The sequence below is a fragment of the Nuphar pumila genome, chromosome 4 (genome assembly GCF_984573655.1).
Source record: "Nuphar pumila chromosome 4, dmNupPumi1.hap1.1, whole genome shotgun sequence".
In the NCBI taxonomy this organism is placed as follows: domain Eukaryota; kingdom Viridiplantae; phylum Streptophyta; class Magnoliopsida; order Nymphaeales; family Nymphaeaceae; genus Nuphar; species Nuphar pumila.
In genome coordinates this window covers 137299066-137320505 of record NC_143252.1, presented here as the reverse complement: position 1 = coordinate 137320505, position 21440 = coordinate 137299066, and the positions used below count along the sequence as shown (strand labels likewise).

Genomic DNA, 21440 nt, shown 5'->3' with positions numbered 1-21440 from the left:
TAAAATTTCATGAGTACAATCTACATCGTCTTTCAAAATCCATGTTATGATCTCGTGGTAAGAAAGCGGTTTGAACCCTCACCCATAATTTGCAATAGCTTATACCTTTGCACCAAAATATGGACTGTTGCAAAGATTAAATGATAGGGCATTTGAATAAAAAAATTTACCAATGGCACGACATACGCTTTTTATCTCATCCATTTTAAAAGCAGTGTTTGTTGTGGTTTGTCGTGCTTCTTTGTTTACAAAGAGGTCCATGGACCACCTGTGCTTGTTTTTGCTACACTACATGATCCATTGGCTTTTTTTTCTTCATATTATCACCTGTTGATAATTCAAAACAAACACTCCTCCCGATTTCGAACTTGTTTTGTTCCTCTTTTTTTTTTTTTGCTTCTGATCCCTTAGATGATTATGAAAAAACCTTTTCACATCAGGTGGAACCGCTTCACACATGCTTACATCATGTTTCGTGTCAGCTAAGTGATGTTTCAACCTATAGATGCCTCCTCTAGTCTCTTTATGACAGTAAAATAAACTTACATGTCCTATGAGTTTGAGATATTTAGTGGGATTTGGAACTTTAGCTCCATGATCCCATCCTACGTCTCTTCCCATTGTTTAACTGCAAAAATGCATATAAGAAAATATATATTAATACAAAAGTTTATAAAAACTCAAAGTGTTAAAAAAAACTCAGACAATGTTTTATATAATCCAATGAATTCAGATTCATATTCAATAAGAATCAACATATATAACTTGAAAACTAATTAAATAACTTGAAAACTAATTATATAACTTGGAAACAAATTATATAGTTGTGAAATTTTTTTCCTGTAGCGTAGAAGGAGAATGTACTGGAATGAGGCAACTTTCATATTCTAAACACCTCTCTATCTTTTCATATTCTAAATCTCTCTCTCTCTCTCTCACACACACCGTGGGTTGAATTCAACCCAAATGTAGGCATTACTAAATCTGAAACAATTGGATCTGGTCAATTGAATTGAGATATGTATTAGAAAACTATTACTGAATCCAGTTATGATTAATTATTTTGGTTGATTGGATGACATGTATTCGATTTTGGTGCTACTTAAATAAGGCTTTGTAATGCTTGCAAAGTTGTACATGCTTTAATCTTGTGGTTTTTGGTGTTTGATTGCATCTTGGCTTTGATTGGGTGGATGTGATTAAAGGGTCAACAAGGTTTCACTTATCCCCTATCTCATCATCCCCCATCTTCATGCCCCTCTTAAATCTTATGACGCAAGATGTTTTGATCAAATCTGACCCTATAAATGGATTCAACATATCTTTTGATTTTTTTTTATTCCTCAACCGAATGTAGCAAGTCGTGCACGGCTTGCCAAATCAACTTTTAAATCTTTTTTTCTATCACCACAACAACGTGCTCAACTGACTACTAAAAGAGATAAAAACCATTAAGAATTGATTTAGGATGATGACCAGCCAGTAGACCCGATCTACCTGCTCAGATGAGAGAAGAGGGTCTCAACCATGATAACTAACCATGGTTACTGGTGAGCAGAATGCCTCCCAACAGACTAGGGACACAATAGTTTCCTGCCAGAGAATTTCATGACCATTGACTGAACTTATAATAGAATTTTGGACATAGGGCTGCTGTCCATTCATCCTTTGTTAATCAAAGATGAAAAACCTATTTTTTGAACCAATGCTTTGTCCAAAAGATGGAAAGATAAGTCAAAGAAGAAACAAAAAATACAAATTGAGAACAAGAATGGAGCTATGTTAACACAATTGGGGAAAAAGTGAAACTTACCCAAAATGAACAAGAATGTTGTCGATCCGCCTTGGCTCTCTGCTGTGAATGAACTCGTCTCCTCCTCTCTCCGACACCAAACCCTAATACACCCAAACGAGGAGGCCCTGTTTTTCAGAAAATATTCAGGCCCCCGACTACGTGTTTCTTAGAAAATATAACATTAGGGTCGGGGGCCCTGTTATTTAAAACCTTTTTTTTGGTCAAATGAGGGCTTTGACCCTCTTTTGACCAAAAATTTGAGGCGTACACACCTCACCTTGAGGCGCGCCTCGCCCCGAGGTGTGCGCCTTAAGGCGTATGAGGCACACGCCTTGAGATTTTTGCACTTTATACATGCGTCTCAAGGCACAAAGGCCCTCGCCTTGAGGCAAGGCACGCCTTTTGCGCCTTGAGGCATGATTTTAATAACGCTGGTGTTGACATAAAAAAATGCTCTAGCTTAGCAAAATTTGATTTTGCTAGTGATGCATGAAAATATCTTAAAGATATGTAGAGTCTCAAGGATATTGCTCACATATGCAATGTGAAAAATAATGTGAGAACTATGACCCAAGGAGAGATGAGCATTAAGGAATATTACAATGCCCTCTCTCTTCTTTGGGATGAATTGGCTCATCTAGAGCCAAAATGACACTGCTCTCAAGATGTAGAACTCTGTGAAAAACAAATTAGAACAAAGCATTTCTATCAATTTGTTAATGGGCTTAGACCCGAATTTGAAGGAACCAAATCGGCCCTTCTTCATAGAGGTGTACCTACTATAATTGAAACTCTAGAAAAATTAACTATGGAGGAAAATAGGTTGAAAAAACCATCTTCTTCAAAAGATGAAGAATCCGTGCTAGCTATGTCAAAGATTGAAAATCACATGAGTTATAAGCCTCCTCACTTTGGAAGAAATAATGAGAATGAAAAAATCTCAATGACTATGGAAGAAGTCAAAATAATAAAAGAGGCGATCATGAATACAAGAAGAGTAACAAACTAATATATTATCATTCCTATGAGCAGGGTCACATCAAGCCTTTTTGTCCTAAAAGAAGGAAATAAGATCAAAGAGATGATAATAAGGTGGCTTTGGTGGGACTATCTTTTGAAAGAAATGATGTAAATGCATCGACTCATTATCCTTGGCACAACTCATGGAAGCACTGCAACTAATGTTAAAAAATCAAGTTTCTTCTTTCTTGGGTGCAGTCGTATCCATAAGCATTGACCCCGATAAGACTTCTTGGATTTTTTATTCCGATGCTTCTTTTCATATGACTCCAAATAAGTCCATATTATCTGAATGTCATACTAACCCAAATGATTTTTATGTTTCAACCATCGATGAAACTTTCTTAAAAATTTAAAGTTTTGGGTATTTAAAAAACAACAAACTTTTTTTGTACCAAATATTAAAGTATTACAAAAATTGAATTTAAACCTCTTATCTATTTCCCGAATTGCGGATCATGAATATAAAATCTTGTTTTCATCTAATGATTGTTTGATACATGATCTCCAGTCCGGGAAGCCGATTGGGCGAGGCCATAGAAGAAGAGATCTCTATGTTATGAACAATCTTGAATTATCAAAATATACTTTTTGTAATTTTGTGGAAAAGAAAGATATAAAAAATTGGCACAAAAGACTTAGGACATCCTAGTGTGTCAAAATTACATTTGTTTTCATTTCTTACAAGTTATAAAGAAAGGGATTTTGTGTGTGAAGATTGCATCCATGGTAAAATGAGATCTTTACCCTTTGGGCCTAGTCATTTTATATCTAAAAATCCATTTGAGTTGGTACATTCAGGTGTATGAGGACCAACTCCGGTTATATCTAAAGGAGAAATATCTTATTATGTTGTGTTTGTGGATGATTATAGTAGATACTCTTGGATATATTTTCTTAAACACAATTTCGAAGTATTTGATTGCTTACAAAAATTTCATTGTTATACAAAAACTCAATTTAAAGCCAATATTAAAATCTTTAGAACCGATTCCGAAGGAGAATTTGTATCAAAGAAGTTCAAAAATTATCTTGACTTACATGGGATCAGTGTTGTGAAAAGCGTTGAGGCGTAGCGAGGCGCTCCACCAAAATCTAAGGCGAGGCGTAAGCCTCGAGGCGCAAGCCTCGAGGTGCAAAGCGTAAGCCTCAAAAAAAAAATTTGAACGTAAAAAAGCAATAAAAATTAACTAAAATTATAAATAAATAAGAAATGCTTTATTGATGAAGCACCAACCAACACGAAATAAAAAATCTCAAATAAATACAGAAAAAATATGAGATTAACATGTAAAAGTAACTCATTTACTAACTCTTTTAGCACTAGCAGATCTGCCAATTTGGATAGGAGCCCAATCTCAAGTTGAGCCAGGATTTTCAACAATGAATTAAAAGAAGGGGGAAGAGAATGGACTGTATACAGGTGGATCATCCTGAGCAGAATTGTATAATGGTCTGACCTAGATCCAGATCCAACTGGATGAGTGCATCTGACTCATGTAGTTCGAATCTAGCCAGATAGGACCATACATAAAATACCATATCCTACTCAACTCGTTCAGTAACAGGACAAGCCCCCATCTCCAGCTGATTTTGCTCATCATGAAACCCTTGACATATTAGAGGACATGTTGGTAGCTTGTGAAAGTCAAAAATCAAGAATGCCTCTCAATGAATTCACTGTGTAGCATTAAAAATTTCAAGCCAGAGGAAAACAAAGCAATTATAACCAAAACCATCTCTAACACAGACGTTGATTTGGTGGTAGAAGCATAAAAGGAAACACAAACAAAGTAGAGATTAAATATCTGCAATAACTGCCTCACTACATCAATCTGCCTACTCACAATGAAAGGCGACGACAGGGGCTCCGCCCCCCTGTCAGTCGACCAAGAGAGAAAAGTAGCGGGGGGAAACCCCCTACCGACGAGAGGCGACGACAAGGGGCATCACCCCCTTGTCGATCGACCCCAAAATAAAGGCAGGGGGTAACTTGAGAGGTTCCAGAAAAACCAGCTTAGAGCATTTCATGAGGTATCGCGATCGACAATCAAAAAACAAAAAAATCACGGCAGCATCTCTTAACAGCATCACTTCGTTGGACTTTTCTGCATAAATTGATAACAGATCACTGCCTCCGAATCCGTACTCTTTTCGGAGTTTGATCTAACGCGCGGCGAATTCATTCAGAGAGTTGCTTCTCTTTCTAAAGATTTAACCGGCGGAGTATTTGCCACCAGCTTGCCGGTAACACATACCGGTACGAAATAGACTCCATAACACTTCCGGCGAGAAGGAGGAGGCCGAGAAGGGAGAGACGAGAGAGAGAGAGGGAGAGACTGTGAGAGAGGGGATGCGAGAGAGGGAGAGACATACGAGATAGAGAGGGGCTGCAACAGCCAAATTAGGGCCCCCGACCCTTATTAGGGTCGGGGTAACATTTTAATGTTGGTCAAATGAGGGCTTTGACCCTTATTTGACCAACAAAATGAGGCGTGCGCGCCTCACCGTGAGGCGCGCCTTGCCTCGAGGCGTACGCCTCAAGGCACATGAGGCGTACGCCTCCATGCTTTTACGCTTTATACCTGCGCCTCAAGGCACAAAGGCCCTCGCCTTGAGGCAAGGCACGCTTTTTGCGCCTTGAGGCACGTTTTCGATAACACTGCATGGGATTATTCATCAGAAATCATCTCCTTGTACTCCTCAACAAAGTGGACTAGCTGAAAAGGGGTTGGATGATCCCCACTCTCTCTCTCTTTATATATATATATATATATATGTAAAGAGACTTTGAGATATGAGAATAAATTCATTATTTTGATCCTTTGATGCATACTCACTAGGACTCAAATTCAAGAATATCATTTTTTGGATATTATTTTTGGGTCAAAATTTAATATCATGGAGTAAAAATCAAAAGAAGTGTTTCTTGGTCCCGTACAAAAGCTAAATATAGAGCTCTGGCTAGTAACATTTAAGAGACAATATGGATCTAGAATCTTAAATTCTGCTTGACTATGTAATGATCACTCGATCATTTATTGTGACAAATCCAGCATTTCATGACAGATTCATGCACATATTCATATTCATTATCACTTTGACCAAGAATAGATAATAGGAAGGAGATAAAAATAAGAGTATATTAACTCAAAACACCAAGTTGCAGGCCTCTCCAAGGATGGATTCAATTATTTGGAAAGCAAGTTGTATATGACAACAACAAATGTAACACGGAAGGAAGTATTAATCGAGTGGGGCTCCTATAGTAATTACCTTTAGATTGTTGCCACCTTGAAGTGACACTTTTGCCAATAAAGTGTAATAATTGGTCGGCGGCAATGTTATTGTTGTGTTCGAAACCCTTATTAGGGTTTGATATAAATAACATCTTTAGGGTGCCACCCACATATTGAATTATTTTGGGGCTGAAACACTCCCCAAGTTTGAATTTCTCCCTCCTTCCTCATACTTCATCTTATTCGTCTTCTTTGGACAAAACCCTTTAAAGATAACTGGCCTTAATGTTTTCTTGGTGTGGAGGATGGTATTGGTTTTTGAAACCTTATGGAAAACCAAGTAGATTTGATATCTTCACCATACCTTCAACAATTTCTCTCTCATTGCTTCTTGATCTAATGGTCAATCTGTGTTTGAACATAAGCAGCAATCTTAAATCCCTCTTTTGCTAAGCCTTTTGGACAAAGTTTCTCATGCAAGTTTCAAAGAGGTGATGGACAGATTCCAATTGTTATAAGCAAAAAATGCACCTTTCAACAAGATGGTCTTTTTCTCTGGATGTTAAAAAGAGCCAAAGGCTTTTCTGCCATCCCTAGGCAAGTGAATGTGCATGCACAAGGATCGGTTCTCCAGCTCTATATTGCTTCATAGTCTCATCCACTTATGGCTCAAACAATCTTCTATAGCACAGCCTAATCTAGAAGGTTCCATGTGAACCTCTATCTTTGAGACGCTCATTAATCTTATTCTCATAATACAGATAATCATAAGGGTGATCATTGGGAAAATTCATTTTTGCTAGGGGCTCTTCTCATGCCAGCCCACAAGGATCTGCGGAGGTAAAATGGTGTTGTATGGTCTGGTTCTTTGGAAGGGCTACCACAAAGAGAAGTGGGCAAAAGCTTGTTTGGGGAATCTCATTCCCCTATTGATCCTAACTCGATCACAATCTAGTCACAATTCCTTCAATAAATGAGTGTTTCAGAGAAGTGCAAAATTGCATGAGCCACAGTTTGTTGTAGGATGAATATGATAATCACCTCAGCACTCAACCTACCCCAGAAAAATGCCTAAGCGTCTAATGAAGGGGGTTATGAGTCTCTGAAAATGTTACTAGGTTAGAGAAAATGGACAATTTTCTGGAACATGCTGTTGGGTAAATTTTCTCTCCCTTGCAAAGTATAGAAAAACAACAAAAATCAAGACTTCTACATCAATTAAACTAGAATGATTTCTGTTAGGACAAGCAATCCAAACTCCAAAAAGCCAAGCCCTACCAAAACAGAAAACTGTAAGGGCCAAGATGAAAGCAACTTCTGGATGAAGTCTAAACACAATTTCAAATCCCTATCATGAAATTGGACCCTATTGCAACCCAGTTGGCACTTTGGCCTGTGATAACGAGTTCATACGTCATGGCTTGTTATCGTGGTGCTACATAAGTTATTGTTTTGTCAATTGGTTAACTGCTCACACATGCACATGCACATGCACTTATATATTGATCTATTTCCTTCCATTTGTTTGTGTTTCTTGTCATAGGTTATCTGACTGCTTTTTCTTTTTCTGTTTCTCCCTTTCAAACATCATTGGCTGTTTTACTTTTCAATTTTCTGTTTCGGATGGTACTACATGGAAATTGATTTAGCTTTTGTTTTTACCTAATAGAGTGAAGAAAAATCTTTTCTATTTTTCATTTTTCATGCTTTTCCATGCAGCTTGCATGCAATGCTCATACGATTTGTGACAGTGAACTAAGGCCATTGGGAACCGGACTATATACTGTGATTTCCATTATTAACCATAGGTACTTTTGCAATTTCTATTCTTGTATATTGTTGTCTTAATTGATTGAAAAGCATATTGTGTATTAATTTTGTTGAGTATTCCTTTATCCAAATGAATTTTCTATCTTGATTGAATTCTTTGGAGATGAAGTTGCTTGCCCAATTCTGTATTGCTATTTGAAGGAAAGTTAGCAGTAGTTCGTGCAGTGGAACCTATAACCAAAGGCTCGGAGGTATGAATGCTGTTCCATTATGTTCTCTGAAATCTGACGGGCATCGATATATTTATCAAATGTATATGTACTTATGCAGAGTAAATATTCTTGTGGCTAAAATTGTTAAGTTCAGCAGTTAATTGAGTGGTAATATATATTTCATTTTTTCATTTGGCCAAATTTCCATTGAAACTGCTAACATTTTGCAAGGTGGTGACAAGTTACATTGAAACTGCCGCAAGCACCACAACACGACGGAAAGCTCTTAGTGAGCAATACTTCTTCAACTGTATGTGCATCCGCTGCATGAAAGCGGTACCATTCAGCTCTATTTGTTGTCAATAAATGTAACTATTTGAAAATTTGGCTTGTACTACTTGCTTTGCATGAAGGCGATCTTTATTTTAGATATTCGTGTTCAATATATGCAATTTTACTTGAGTTATTGCTATACTGCAGGGTCAGAAAGATGATCTTGAGGAAAGTGCTGTTCTGGAAGGTTATAAATGTATAGATGAAAAATGTGATGGTTACGTTCTTCTCAGTCCTGGTAAACTATGAAGAGAATGATAATCTATCTGCTTTCTTATTTGTCTATTGAAGAACATGCCTTTAATATACAGTTTGACCTTGCTATAAAATTTATCTTGTTGCATATTTTTGCAGATATGAAGCTATTTATATGCCAGCATTGTGGACTTTCTAGGAATGTGCAAGAGATAAGAAAAATTTCAAGTGAGGTGGAAGAGAAGTTGGAAAATGCTTCTAAATGTCTTTCATCTGGAAGTATGAGTAAACTATAGCCAAAATACATTGATGTTTATTCAGCATTTCCCTTTACATGATCATAAATGTATCAACAGATAAATCATAAATGTGTGCATGCATCCACACATGTAGGCATATTTGACTTTTTACAGATTGTAGATGATGCTTTTGGATGTTATGTGTTAATGATTAAGAAGTATCTATATGATGAATCAGACTCTTTTGAAGCTGTCATCAAGTACAAGGCAGTTGAGCTTCTCCAAATTAAATTATGCCATCCTATGTCGGTCAAGTTGGTGCAGACTCGAGAGACTATATTGAAGGTTTTTTTCCCTGGAATCCTGATAATGGCACTCTATGTGCAGTTAGTAGATGTGATCATGATTTTCTATCAATAGGAAATGCAAGGTTAAGTTGTTTGTGTTGGCATTACTTTTTCTAACAATTTATTGATTATCTTTTAGATTTTGTATTAGTTCAACTCTAGTGCTTGTTAGATATTAGACATGAATATTTTTAAATTGTTTTGTGCAAATATCGCCGACCCCAATTGTTTGGGATGAAGGCGTTGTTGTTGTTGTTGTTTTGTGCAAATATCAGAATGAATCATGCGTCCTCACAATTTTGTCATCTTTAAGCCTCATGATAGCTTTATTTAACCCAGTTGATTGGTAGAGCTGCACACAAAATAAGCTGAGCCCCAGCCTGACCCGTTCAAGCTCAGCTCAAGCTTGTTTCGAGCTTGAACGATGATGTTCAAGTTCAGATTTTTAAAAGCATGAAAAGCTTGATCTTGGCTCATTAAGCTTGTTTAAACTTAATGAGTCAAACTACCACATAGATTTGTATATCTCTCACTGGATGTTGAGGGCCTCTTTTGTGTAATTCATTGATAGTTGATACGATGACATTGAAGAGGAACTAAAGCTCTTTGTGGACCATTATTTTCAAAGAAATCATTGATATGCACTAAATGTCATTAACTTATGTGCTACACATTGTATATGATATACGATTATTAAGATGAGCTTAGTCGAGCCAGTCAAGCTTGTCAAACTTAAATGAGCCCAGACTAAAGGCCTAGGCTAGCCTCTTTTTAAGTAAACGGCCTTAAACTACTAGCCTGAGCCAAGCTCTTAGTGTGGTGAGTTTTTTTTTCATGGTCACTTGAAGATGCGTTCATTGACGTAAGCCTCATTTCCATTTCATCATGAGCATGAAGCATGGCATTCTTGCTAGCCGTGCAATGAGTTCAGGGCACCCAGCCTGCCACAGTCTCCTGAATAGGCATATTGTAACCAAGGGATGGTTCTGCGTTCATTTTTAAAGATGAAAATATAAATTTATATTATATGACATGGTAGAGACTATGGGTGGGCATCGGGCCGGCCTGGGCCCATTTAGAGCTTGGCCCATCGGGCTTTAAATGCGGCCCGCCCGGAGATGGCCCGGTTCTTAACGAGCTTGGGTTTGAAGAGCAGCCCATGGCCCGGCCCATTGGCCCAATGGGCCAATGTGAAGCGGGCCGTGTCTGGCCCAGCCCAAATCCATTTGTAAATAGTAATAATTAACAACTTTCCATGCACTCAATTAATTATCTTTTTAGTTTCCATAAAATTAATGTAACTAATTAGGTAAATAGTAATAGTTACCAAGTTACTAAGCAATAGTTTTTTTTATTTTTATATTATTAAAAAGTTAATCAATAACTCAGGCCCATCGGCTAGGCCTGGCCCATGTATATAATGGGCTGGGTTTCGGCCTGGTACCTAACGGGCCCGGGCCTAAAACCTTGTCCCAAACCCGGCCCATGGCGGGCCGGGTCGGCTTGGCCCATCGGGCTGCCTGGCCGTTGCCCACCCCTAGTAGAGCCTATGGACATATCCTGACAGCTGGAAGGCCGAATGTGACTGATCTCTACTAATGGGTTGGAGCTCGCTTCAACAAAGTTGGTTCTTTACCATTATAAAGCTTCTGTTGCAATTGTAATGTGCATTTTTTGTTGTTTGGTAACTTAGCATTGAGGTTGACCAACATGTTGGCTGATGCTGTCTTGTGAGTAGATATGGATGGAACTCAAGGACTGGAGAGAAGCACTGAAATACTGCCAATTGACAATTCCAGTTTACCAAAGTATGCCAATTCTTTACCTTAAAAAGGACCTTGTCAATTTTAGTCACTTGGTAACTTAAGGACAATCATGAATCATGTGCATCTGCCATGTCCAAAAATATGTCCTTTTATGTGCTCTGTCTGAGGTTGTCTCTTATCTTTCATGTTGAATTGATATTTTATAATGGTAGATTTTCATTGGAGTCTTTTATTTCATCATGTAGTTTCTGTGCTAATTTTAAAATCTTACTTTAGTCCTTCCTCTCTAGTTGCTTTTGTTAGAATAGTATGTGAATAGATTAGGCGATAATCTATACATGGAAAGGGCATAAAGGCAGCCAGAGCTTATTATGTACAAAAACCAGGTCCGATCTCTCAAGTTGTGGGCCTTAAAAGAAATTGAACAAAGCTCAACCTATCTAAAGTTGATTACCTCAAGTCTGTTGACTTGTCCTGCCTGAATGATTGCCGCTGCTTGTGTTCGATTCTACCAACTGGGATGGTTGCTTGGAGTAGGAGAGCACACTCATGAAAGAAATGATCTTTACATGGAAATGAAAGAATCTGGGGTGATTAATGAAGAAAATATTGCAGAATCCAAAGTAGCTCTAGTATATAGACATATGAATGAGCCATCGGGAGCTCCTATGAGAGTCTATTTGACTGCCCTAACTATGACAGAATATTTCTGTGATGTTACTGAACAAGACATACTTCTCTTTCGCTTCATCCAAGCAAGTCAGAAATATCTGCCTCTTTAGGTAGGCTGCCTTCCGCTGTGGGCTATCGGCCCACCCTTAGTGCAGAAATGGGTTCTTTGCAAGAAAGAATTACTTCTACTAAAGATCGATATGTAATTTCCATTCAAGCAGTTTATGTACTTATGGACTCTTTGATGGATCATGCTTATGCCATGATATCTGCACATTTAGATGCTATCAGGGACCCTTTAGCAACAAAGCAGGATAAAGAAAACAAAGATCAAAATAGTGTCTTTTTCCTTTGGAGAAATCAAAATTAGGAAAATCCAAAGAAGCCCCCTTGTTACATATCAAATGCTCTAACCTAACTAAGATATAGAAATAAATATGCAATACTTCTATATATCTCCTGAAAATCATACTTTTTTCATATGAATCCCTATTGGATCAAATTATAACGAATGCTTGAGAAGAATTTTTTTAGAAATGTAGATTCTCATACATATGTTTCCCAGAAAAAAAAAAGGATCAATAGGTGTACTTCTAATTATTTAGTTTAGATCTACATTTTTTGCACTCATATTCTAATAACTTAGAATATAATATTAAGTGGTGCATCCTCGTGATGCCCTTGTTAAGGAGTCACAGCTTATTGAGAACATCCTTTTCAACTTATCATGGGTTCACCAAAGCAAGTATTCATCAGACTTTGTATCTGCTAGTATCAGAGCTGGTGATTATCCCCCCCTTTGTTCATTCATCTCATATATTTATTAGGCTCAAAAGGGAACTATTTCATGTGCAAGGAAGATAGGCATATAATGTGCAACTGGCCAAAGAAAAAGATGTAGACCAATGTACCAATGCTATTTCCCTATGTAGTAAAAAATGCTAGATGGTGCCTAGTTAGTGGACCCCTAAAAAGCCTAGTTGGAGACTAGGCAGGACTAGGCGGACTAGTCGGTACCTTAAAAAAAAAAAAATATAGAAAATATGCAAATGAACTGCTAAAATTAATAAGAAACATGTCTGCAACATAAAATCAATAAAAAATAAGCAATAGACAAAAAAAAATATGTCGAACATTACAAAACCTTCCCAAATATTAAAAACAATTGAATAAGCAAAGTAAACAACTATCAACATAAAATTAATCAACAACTAATTCATGAAGCATAAAATACACAATTTAGAAAAAAACAAAAAAAACATATACATATTACATGGATACTAAATTACTAGTAATAAGTTAATAAGTTCAATAAATACACTATCACAAAATAAGTAGCAACAAAAAATAGGGACAGTGCAATTACAACAATTACAGAACTAGGGAGAAATTAAAGCAATTACAACAAAAAAATAAGGACATAACAATTACAACAACTATAGGTGCAGTTACAACAAAAAATAAAGAGTAGAGCAAAGGGGAGAGAGAAAGAGAGACAGAGAGAGGAGATGAAGAAGAAGAAGTGGACTAGAGGAGGTAGATGAAGGGCGAGAGAAGAAGAGGCGGGGGAAGGGGGAGTATGACAGAGATAGAGGTAGAGAAAAAGAAGAAGAAGAAGAGACAGAGGAAGGGGGAGAAAGAAAGAGAGACACATAAAAAGAAGAAGAAGAAGAAGAAGAAGAAGAAGAAGAAGAAGAAGAAGAAGAAGAAGAAGAAGAAGAAGAAGAAGAAGAAGAAGAAGAGCCGAGGAGAGATAGGGAGAGATTGAGAGGGAGGATAAGAAAAACAAGAGGCGAAGGAAGGGGGAGAAGAATGGGAGAGAGGAGAAGAAGAAGCAGAGGAAGGGGGAGAGAAGAAGAGGCAGAGGGAAAGATAGACAAAGAGAGAAGAAGAATGCATAGTTGAGGGACGGTGGCACAGTGAGGGTAATAGAGGAGGGCGACGACAAAGGGCGGGTCGTAGGCGAGGGCGACGACAAAGGGCGGGTCGTAGGCGAGGGCGACACTCATGCGAGATGAGAGTGTGAAAGAGAGAGAAGAGAGATCGAGAGAGCAGAGAGAAAATAAGAGGAGAAGGGTTTTATAACCCTTTGTTCCTCGTCTTTTTGTTTCGTATTAAAAAAAATGCAAAAGGATCTTCTTGCCCTCACACCTAGGTGTGAGGGCAAGTTAGGCACTGTCTAGGTGCGTAGTCAAAAAAAGGTCATTTTTTAAAACCTAGGAATCTGGCCGATTCCTAGGTTTCTCGCCGACTAGCCCGACTAGGCACCTAGTCAGCGCTTTTGACTACATAGTTATTTCCACATTTTGTAGATCTAATACCTCTTCGTACTTTATTCAATTTGATTTTAGTAACTTCTATGCCAGGCATTATTTTTTTATCTATGGTTCTCCCATCAGTTAATGGACCAAGGTGGTGTCATGGCTCCTTTGGCACTAGAACCTCTATTTTTAGTGACTTACTCCAAGTGCTTATTGTTTGCCATCTAGGAGAGCATGAATAGGAGCAGAACCATGGGGGAACACAAGGCCAGTACACACACACGCATGATCTCTATAACAGTCCTTATCTCATTTGTTAAATATGAGTATGAGCCAAGCTAGTGAAACATGCACATGCATGTGTGCGCCCACACACACACAAAATAAACTATATAACTTGGCCTCAACTCATTTATCAAATGAATGAGAATGACCCAAGCTATATCCTAACAAAGTGGTCGAGTCGAGTGTTACAAAAACAATCACTACAAGGATGAGGGTCAATAGCGGCGACTCTTTAACGCCGACATACAAAGTTGCCGCTATTGACTGAGCAATAACGACGACTTTAGATATCCCTGTGAATACCTTAGCCCCGAACAAATATCGCCATTATGGACATGTCTATAACGGCACCTTAATATATCATCATTATAGGTATGTTTGTAACGGCCACATTATATGACCGTTAACTATGTTGCCGTTATAAACATACCTATACCAGCGACCTTAGCTGTCACCGTTAGAGGTATGTTTGTAACGGCGGCATTATATGGCCACTACGAGGATGAGGGTCAGTAGCGGCGACACTTTAACGGTGATAATAAAAGTCGCCGCGATTGATCAACTATGGCACACATGTCGCCGTTATAAACATACCTATAACAGTGACTTTATATATCCCGTTAAAGATACGTCTTTAACGGCAGCATTATTTGATTTCCATGTTGACAATGTAGCTGAGAGATGCTAGAAAAAAGAAGAATATATATAGTGATGAAAATAAGCAGTAATAATGGAATTGAAAGGGGAGATAATGATGACAAAGATAAACATTGATGAACATGAATAATTAAGGAAAACAAAAGACAGAGACAGAGAAAGTGGGCAACAGATGAATGCAGTTCAAAGTAGAGGGAAAAGGAAAAATATTAAAACCAAATGAGAGGAGACAGAATCAGTCTCATGCAGTACTTAGAATCAATCTAAGATATTCTGAATTTATTGTTTTTCTTTTTCTTGTCATGATTAGACTTATATAATTTTAGGCTTTTGTCGTGATGGCAATATTTCTGATATTGTCTGGAGTTGTATATCCATATTTTTTTGTTCATAGAAAGTTAGCTGCAGTAGCAGTGATCATAAATTACTTCCTGAAAATATGGTCTGGCTAAAGACCTAATTCTGTCAAAGGGGTTCAGAACATATGTCAATCACTAGTGAGAACTCCATGAATATAAGCATTTGATGCACAAATCAGAAGCATGTGGAGCTTTTTAAAATTTGTATTTGAATTAATGTTTTAATCTGTTATTTGCCATGTGTTCATCTTTCTTTATGGTATTATTCTAAGTGCTATTTGAGGTTTTCTTTCCTCAAGATTAATAACCTCCCAAATGGGTAACCCACCAAAATGAATGCTATAAACCTTTTTTATTATCATTTGATGTATAATCTTTGTGCAAGCCTTTGCTCTCATTACCACGTATTGTCAGAACATCCATAAAATTGCATAAGGTATTGAGATCTGTAGTAGATTCCATGAAAATATTGAAATCTGTACTTTTTTTCAAACAATTTTTTTTGGTTTAGGTATACAGTTTTTTTCTTGACATTTTTGTTGTTTCACATTTCTGTAGGAGCATATCCACCAATCCATCCTCTATTAGGACTGCAGTACTACACATGTGGAAAGCTTGAGTGGTGAGCAACCTTTTTTCTTTATTTTGTAAAGGAAACTTTTCCATATGGATGCGACAATTAACCTACCAGGGCTCTCAACAAGTCAGACCTTCACTATAGCCAGGTGGTCCAGACCAGGATTTAACTATTTGGTGTTGGTGTCACGAAAGTGGCGCTGAATCCAAGCCACTCAAAACCCAAATCCAAATATCAACATGCAATACATATGAATGAAAAATAAATACAATAAACACAAGACTTTATGAATATGTATCTTCATTAATAATGAACCTTGAAATACATAAGCCAATTACACAAAATACCTCACTACGCAAATACAATCACACTCATGAGCCTAAACTACCCATCACTCTCTCACTTTACAAAGCACACACCTTCACATATTTATAGGAGAAGATAGAGGAAAAGAGGGAAAAGAAGGAACCCTTCTAGCCGTTGGACTAACCTCAAACTTACAGTGGCTCACTGCAAGTTTGCAAATACAAAAAAATCCCATTACACAAGATATTGTTATGTTCTTCCATAATATAAATTCTTGAAGGGGCTTCTAGATCTTCCTTGATATGCTCGAAAGGTCTTTAGAATCACCAATAACGTCAATACTTTGAGAACTTGTAAAATAGCGCAAAATAGCAATCCAAGTAGAAATAACTATACTTATATATATATATATATATATATATATATATATATATATATATATTATGGAGAGCTGATGACCAAACACACAAACATACAATATATATAGAAAATATTTAATAAGGTAATTTAACATTTTTCAAAATCATTTAAAGTAAGAATTAATTTTGAAAAATCATCAATTTCAAACATGATAGTCATTGAGAGACTCACCTCAATAGATAATTTTTAAGAAATCAAATTTCTTAATTCATAATTGCATATTATCAAAAAAGAGATGCATGCATAAAATATCTCAAGGATAAACTCATAAATCATTAATTACTTAAAACATTCATGAAAAACATGCTTCTATCATAAAAAGTTCATTAATGCATAAAAAGGCATGGATTTTCAAACAACATCGATACCATGAAGAAATAACTCACAAAATCCCATTAAGGAGAGTAAATTACTCATAGATAGATTTTCTTTCAAGAACAAATCATTTTTACACAGCAGAAATAATAAATGATTCAAGTTATTCAATAAGGATTTATGAAGATACAAATAAATATGGATCAATTAACTACTTTAGAAATAATATTAACCACACAACTAATGCATATAGAACAAGAGCTTAACCAATTGGTGCACATAACTCACCACATTGAAAACATCTCTTGTCTACGTATAATCACTCAAAATAAGTGTATCAGCTACTAGAACAAAAGTACAATCACAATGCCACTTATGGGCTAAACAAACACATAAAAGTGTGAGTAAACATCTCTTGTCTACATATAATGACACTTAAAATAAGTGTATCAACTACTAGAATAAGAGTATAATCACAATGTCACTTATGAGCTAAACAAACACAAAAAAATGTGAATAGACATCTTTTGTCTACATAAAATGACACTTAGATAAGAGACACTAGGAAGAAACACAAAAGGTAAGAAAGCTTGTAATTAAAACAAACTAATGCCATCAAGAAGAATATGAATAATAATTTTAACAATTTTTCGAAACTCCATGGTTTCAAAAACATAATTACCATCACAAGAAAAACAAGATATCAAACATTCAATACTATAACAATGGTCACACAAACAAATGAGTGGTAAAACACACTCATAGAAACCGAGGTCAATTACATGCCAATTAAATATGTACCTATTACTGACAAGATGACATGAGGTGCACACATAACCCAACCCAACGACTAACTCGGATTTCCAATAGCAATGAGTTCAGAGGCCAATTAACCAAAATATCATAATATTAAGAAAATCACAAGAAGATTCATGTGAATACACTCATTAAGGGCCATACAAGGGAGGACATATCATAAAATTTAGTATTTTTCAAAACATAAAAAAAAACATACAAGATTTTAAGAAACCATATACTTTTTGCAAAATACATTTATCTATAATCAAATATATATTTTATGTTTATACAAAACCATATGTAAAGATACAATAATTTTTATAAATTTTACTTTCAATGGATTTATGAAAAACATATTCATTGTAAAATAATTCCATTTTAAAAAATATGTGCCATAAAGTCACAATGTACATACCAGAATGAGAGAGCCTTGAATCCAAGCCATTTAAAGTCGGATTTTTTTCTTTGAAGTATGATCACGAACAAGACTCCAAGACCATGATGCCTTTGCTTTGATACCATGTCACGAAAGTGGCATGGAATCCAAAGCACTCAAAACCCAAATCCAAATACCAACATGCAATACTTATGAATGAAAAATAAATACAATAAACACAAGACTTTATGAATATGTATCTTCATTAATAATGAACCTTGAAATATATAAGCAAAAAAAAAATATTACACAAAATACCTCACTACACAAATACGCTCACACTCGCGAGCCTAAACTACCCATCACTCTCTCACTTTACAAAGCACACACCTTCACATATTTATAGGAGAAGAGAGAGGAAAAGAAGGAACCCTTCTAGCCGTTGGAGAGGTTCCAACGTCTATATAAAGTCAACCCTAGGTTGACTTAATATAAATATAATATATATAGTATGTGTATATATATATATATATATATATATATATATACAAAAAAGGTAAAAAGGTACATTTATCTTAACAGCTGGCACCGTGTCCAGGTTCGGGACCGACTGAACTAGCATGGGCAGAATCAAACCTGGTTTGGATATGGATAACACAAGCCATACCTGGTAAAATAATGATTTGTATATATTTTCATTGAAAAATTGCAGATATTAATCAGAACTTGGGTCAGACCTGGGTCTGTTATGGAATTTTATAAAGCATACTGGGTTTCTACCTAGTCAGACCCTTTAGGTAATCGGATCAATTTTATTTTTACAAAACCTGGACGCTATTAAATCCATTCTGGGTTTGAATCAGGTCATTCCCAACCCATTGACAGCCCAGTCTACACTATATTTCCAGTGTGTCACATACCTTGTCTCATAAAAACTTTCTGAAAAGAATGTACTTTGGGTCGATTCCATGAAGATGACAACAAAATAACTATGATATTGGATATTAATACCAAACATTTCAATGTGACCATATGTTTAGTGGGACTCATGTTACGAAGGGGATTGAGGTGACATACGATACAGGAATCCCTACCAATTGAGGTATAAATCTTGAAAATGCAGGAAACAAAAATTAATGTAGAATGATGAAAGAAAAGGGTGAAACTAAGGCAAATAGAAAACAGTGAAACATCAGGAAGGTCTTATAAATAGATGTTAACATAAGTTGGACAACTTATTTGATATATTTTAATTTTCAGATGAGAGATGAAGATATTTTCTTAGTAGTTATATTCAGAGTGAGTGTTTATAATTAGCGCATGCATAACTAGCAATGCAGCTGGACATATGAATGAATAAAAAATTACCCATAAGAAACCTCTTTTCTGCAGAACTAATTTATGCCATATTACTTAATAGTTAATAACACTATCAAACTTGTGTGAGAATGACCAACTCATGTATGCGTTGCTCTGAGAAAGGAATAGGAATAACATAAACCAGTCTTTAAAATTTGCTTAAGTTGGACCTGTTTTTTGATGGCACCAAGCACAAATACTTGCAGGTGATCAGCCCATGTCGGGCCACCTGGTTTTCATGGTTTAGTCAATGATCTCAATCCTTTCTTGAATTATAACTTTTTCTTATGCAGGTTCCTTGGTGCAACAATGGATGCCCTCAAGTCCTTGACCAAGGCACTGGATATATTGCAGATTACGCATGGGACAAGCATACCTTTTATGAAGGAACTCTTTCATATGGTGGATGAAGTACGTGCTGAGGCCAAGTGGCTTGTTACCTCTTCAGATGCTACTTGAGGTAGGGGTCTACACATTATTGGTTTTGGTTTCATGCACTTATGCTCTAGATTGATGCCACCAGGTCGTTCTGTTAATGAATAGGTGGACGGGAAGCAATATCATCTGCTTAAAAATGGAACAGTATTTTTTTTATTTATGACACAGAAACTGCTCTCGGGAGGGAGACCTAGCCGTGATGGATTTAGCCTGCCATACATAGTTTCTTTTCTGATGAAAGTTTTTCTCATTGAGCACATTTCACCTCAAATCTGGATGGTGGTGACCAAGTGACCTTTGCGAACTAGATGGTCAGTTGTCCAATTGTGTATGCAATGACCTAGTTGTAGCAGTATAAACAATTGGTTCATCTTGACCAGTATCTGTGAGGTGTATGACTTGCTAAAGAGAAGCCTTAACTATTTCTCATGAGCATGTAGAGCAAGTGGCCACGGACAACTTGGATGTTTATGTGGATCCTATTAATACATGATACCTTTTTCAAAATTCTGGTGGAGCTGACACATTTTGCTGAGGATTGGTCCTGAAATGTAAATTTTGATCATGCAAAAAAATTCCCTACTTTAGATAAGCCCTTTGATTCTTCCAACTATCGATTTCTAAGAATTACAAGATGATCGCATTTGTATGTGACAAACTAGAAACATGGTACTACATATCAATTTTCTACCAGAACAGATACACTAGATGCTCAACTTACATTGCTGCAGAGCCTGACATGCCTCCGCTCAATCTAGTAATAAGTGGCTTTAATTGACTATAAGGGTATGTTTGATCGCTTGTCTAGGGTTGGACAAAATAAACAAAAAGAACGGAACAGAAATTGGTTCTGTTCGTTCCATAACAACTGTTCCAAGTCCAACCTTTGTTTGGATTGTACTCAAGTGCTATGTTTCAAATGTCTGTTGTTTGATGAGAACAACTTGGACAATCATGGATAATGGGTCCAATTACTTAGTTTTGGATTGTATGACCCTATCCGTCCATCATTTTACATATTTTAACAAGTTTATTGTGTTTTTTTACTTGGATATGGATCCAATTATGAAATTATATATTTTTACCCCAAATATGGATTTTTGCTTTGAATATGGATCTCAAATTAGATTTTTGCCCTGAATAGGAATCTCAAATTGGATTTTTACCTCGAATATGAATTTCGAATTGGATATTTGCCCTAAATATGTATTTTTGCCTTGAATATGGATTTCAAATTAGATTTTTTCCCCAAATATGAATTTCTAATTGGATTTTTGCCTCGAATATGGATCTCTAATTGGATTTTGCCCTGAATATGGATTTTTGACCCGAATATGGATATCAAATTGGTTTTTTGCCCTGAATATGATTTTCAAATTGGTTTATATTGTCATCAACAACATTTAGTCTTTACCAAAACCCCATGATCAATTCCATTAACATAACCATCATAAATTCAACAAATTCATAACATTCAGTTCATATCACTTCAATCCTCTTTCCAAGCAAATCCAAAAATCAAGTGCTTGTAACCAACATCCATCAAAGAAGCAACGATGATAGTTCCAGTGCTCGTAATAAACCTAAGAATATTAAGATAGTGTAATATTACAGGAAATTGGGCATTGGGAAGCATCCTTGATGATTACAAGGATCCAATTTCCTTATTAAAGCATGCACAAATTAAAAGACCAAGTGATG

At 36.4% G+C, this 21440-nt stretch overlaps 1 protein-coding gene across 1 annotated transcript in view; it reads left to right on the top strand.

Annotated features, from left to right (window-relative positions):
- Positions 1-20246, top strand: part of SDG37 (SET domain group 37) — a 54188-nt gene extending 33942 nt beyond the window's left edge. Inside the window, exons 6-15 of the mRNA XM_090004714.1 lie at positions 7774-7862; positions 7994-8075; positions 8268-8372; positions 8517-8607; positions 8724-8843; positions 9042-9148; positions 10889-10958; positions 15709-15772; positions 19595-19761; positions 19845-20246. Coding sequence (XP_089860840.1) covers positions 7774-7862; positions 7994-8075; positions 8268-8372; positions 8517-8607; positions 8724-8843; positions 9042-9148; positions 10889-10958; positions 15709-15772; positions 19595-19760 — 894 coding nt within the window. The 3' untranslated portion in view covers position 19761; positions 19845-20246. The remainder of the gene's footprint in view (positions 1-7773; positions 7863-7993; positions 8076-8267; positions 8373-8516; positions 8608-8723; positions 8844-9041; positions 9149-10888; positions 10959-15708; positions 15773-19594; positions 19762-19844) is intronic.
- Positions 20247-21440: the final 1194 nt, after the last annotated feature.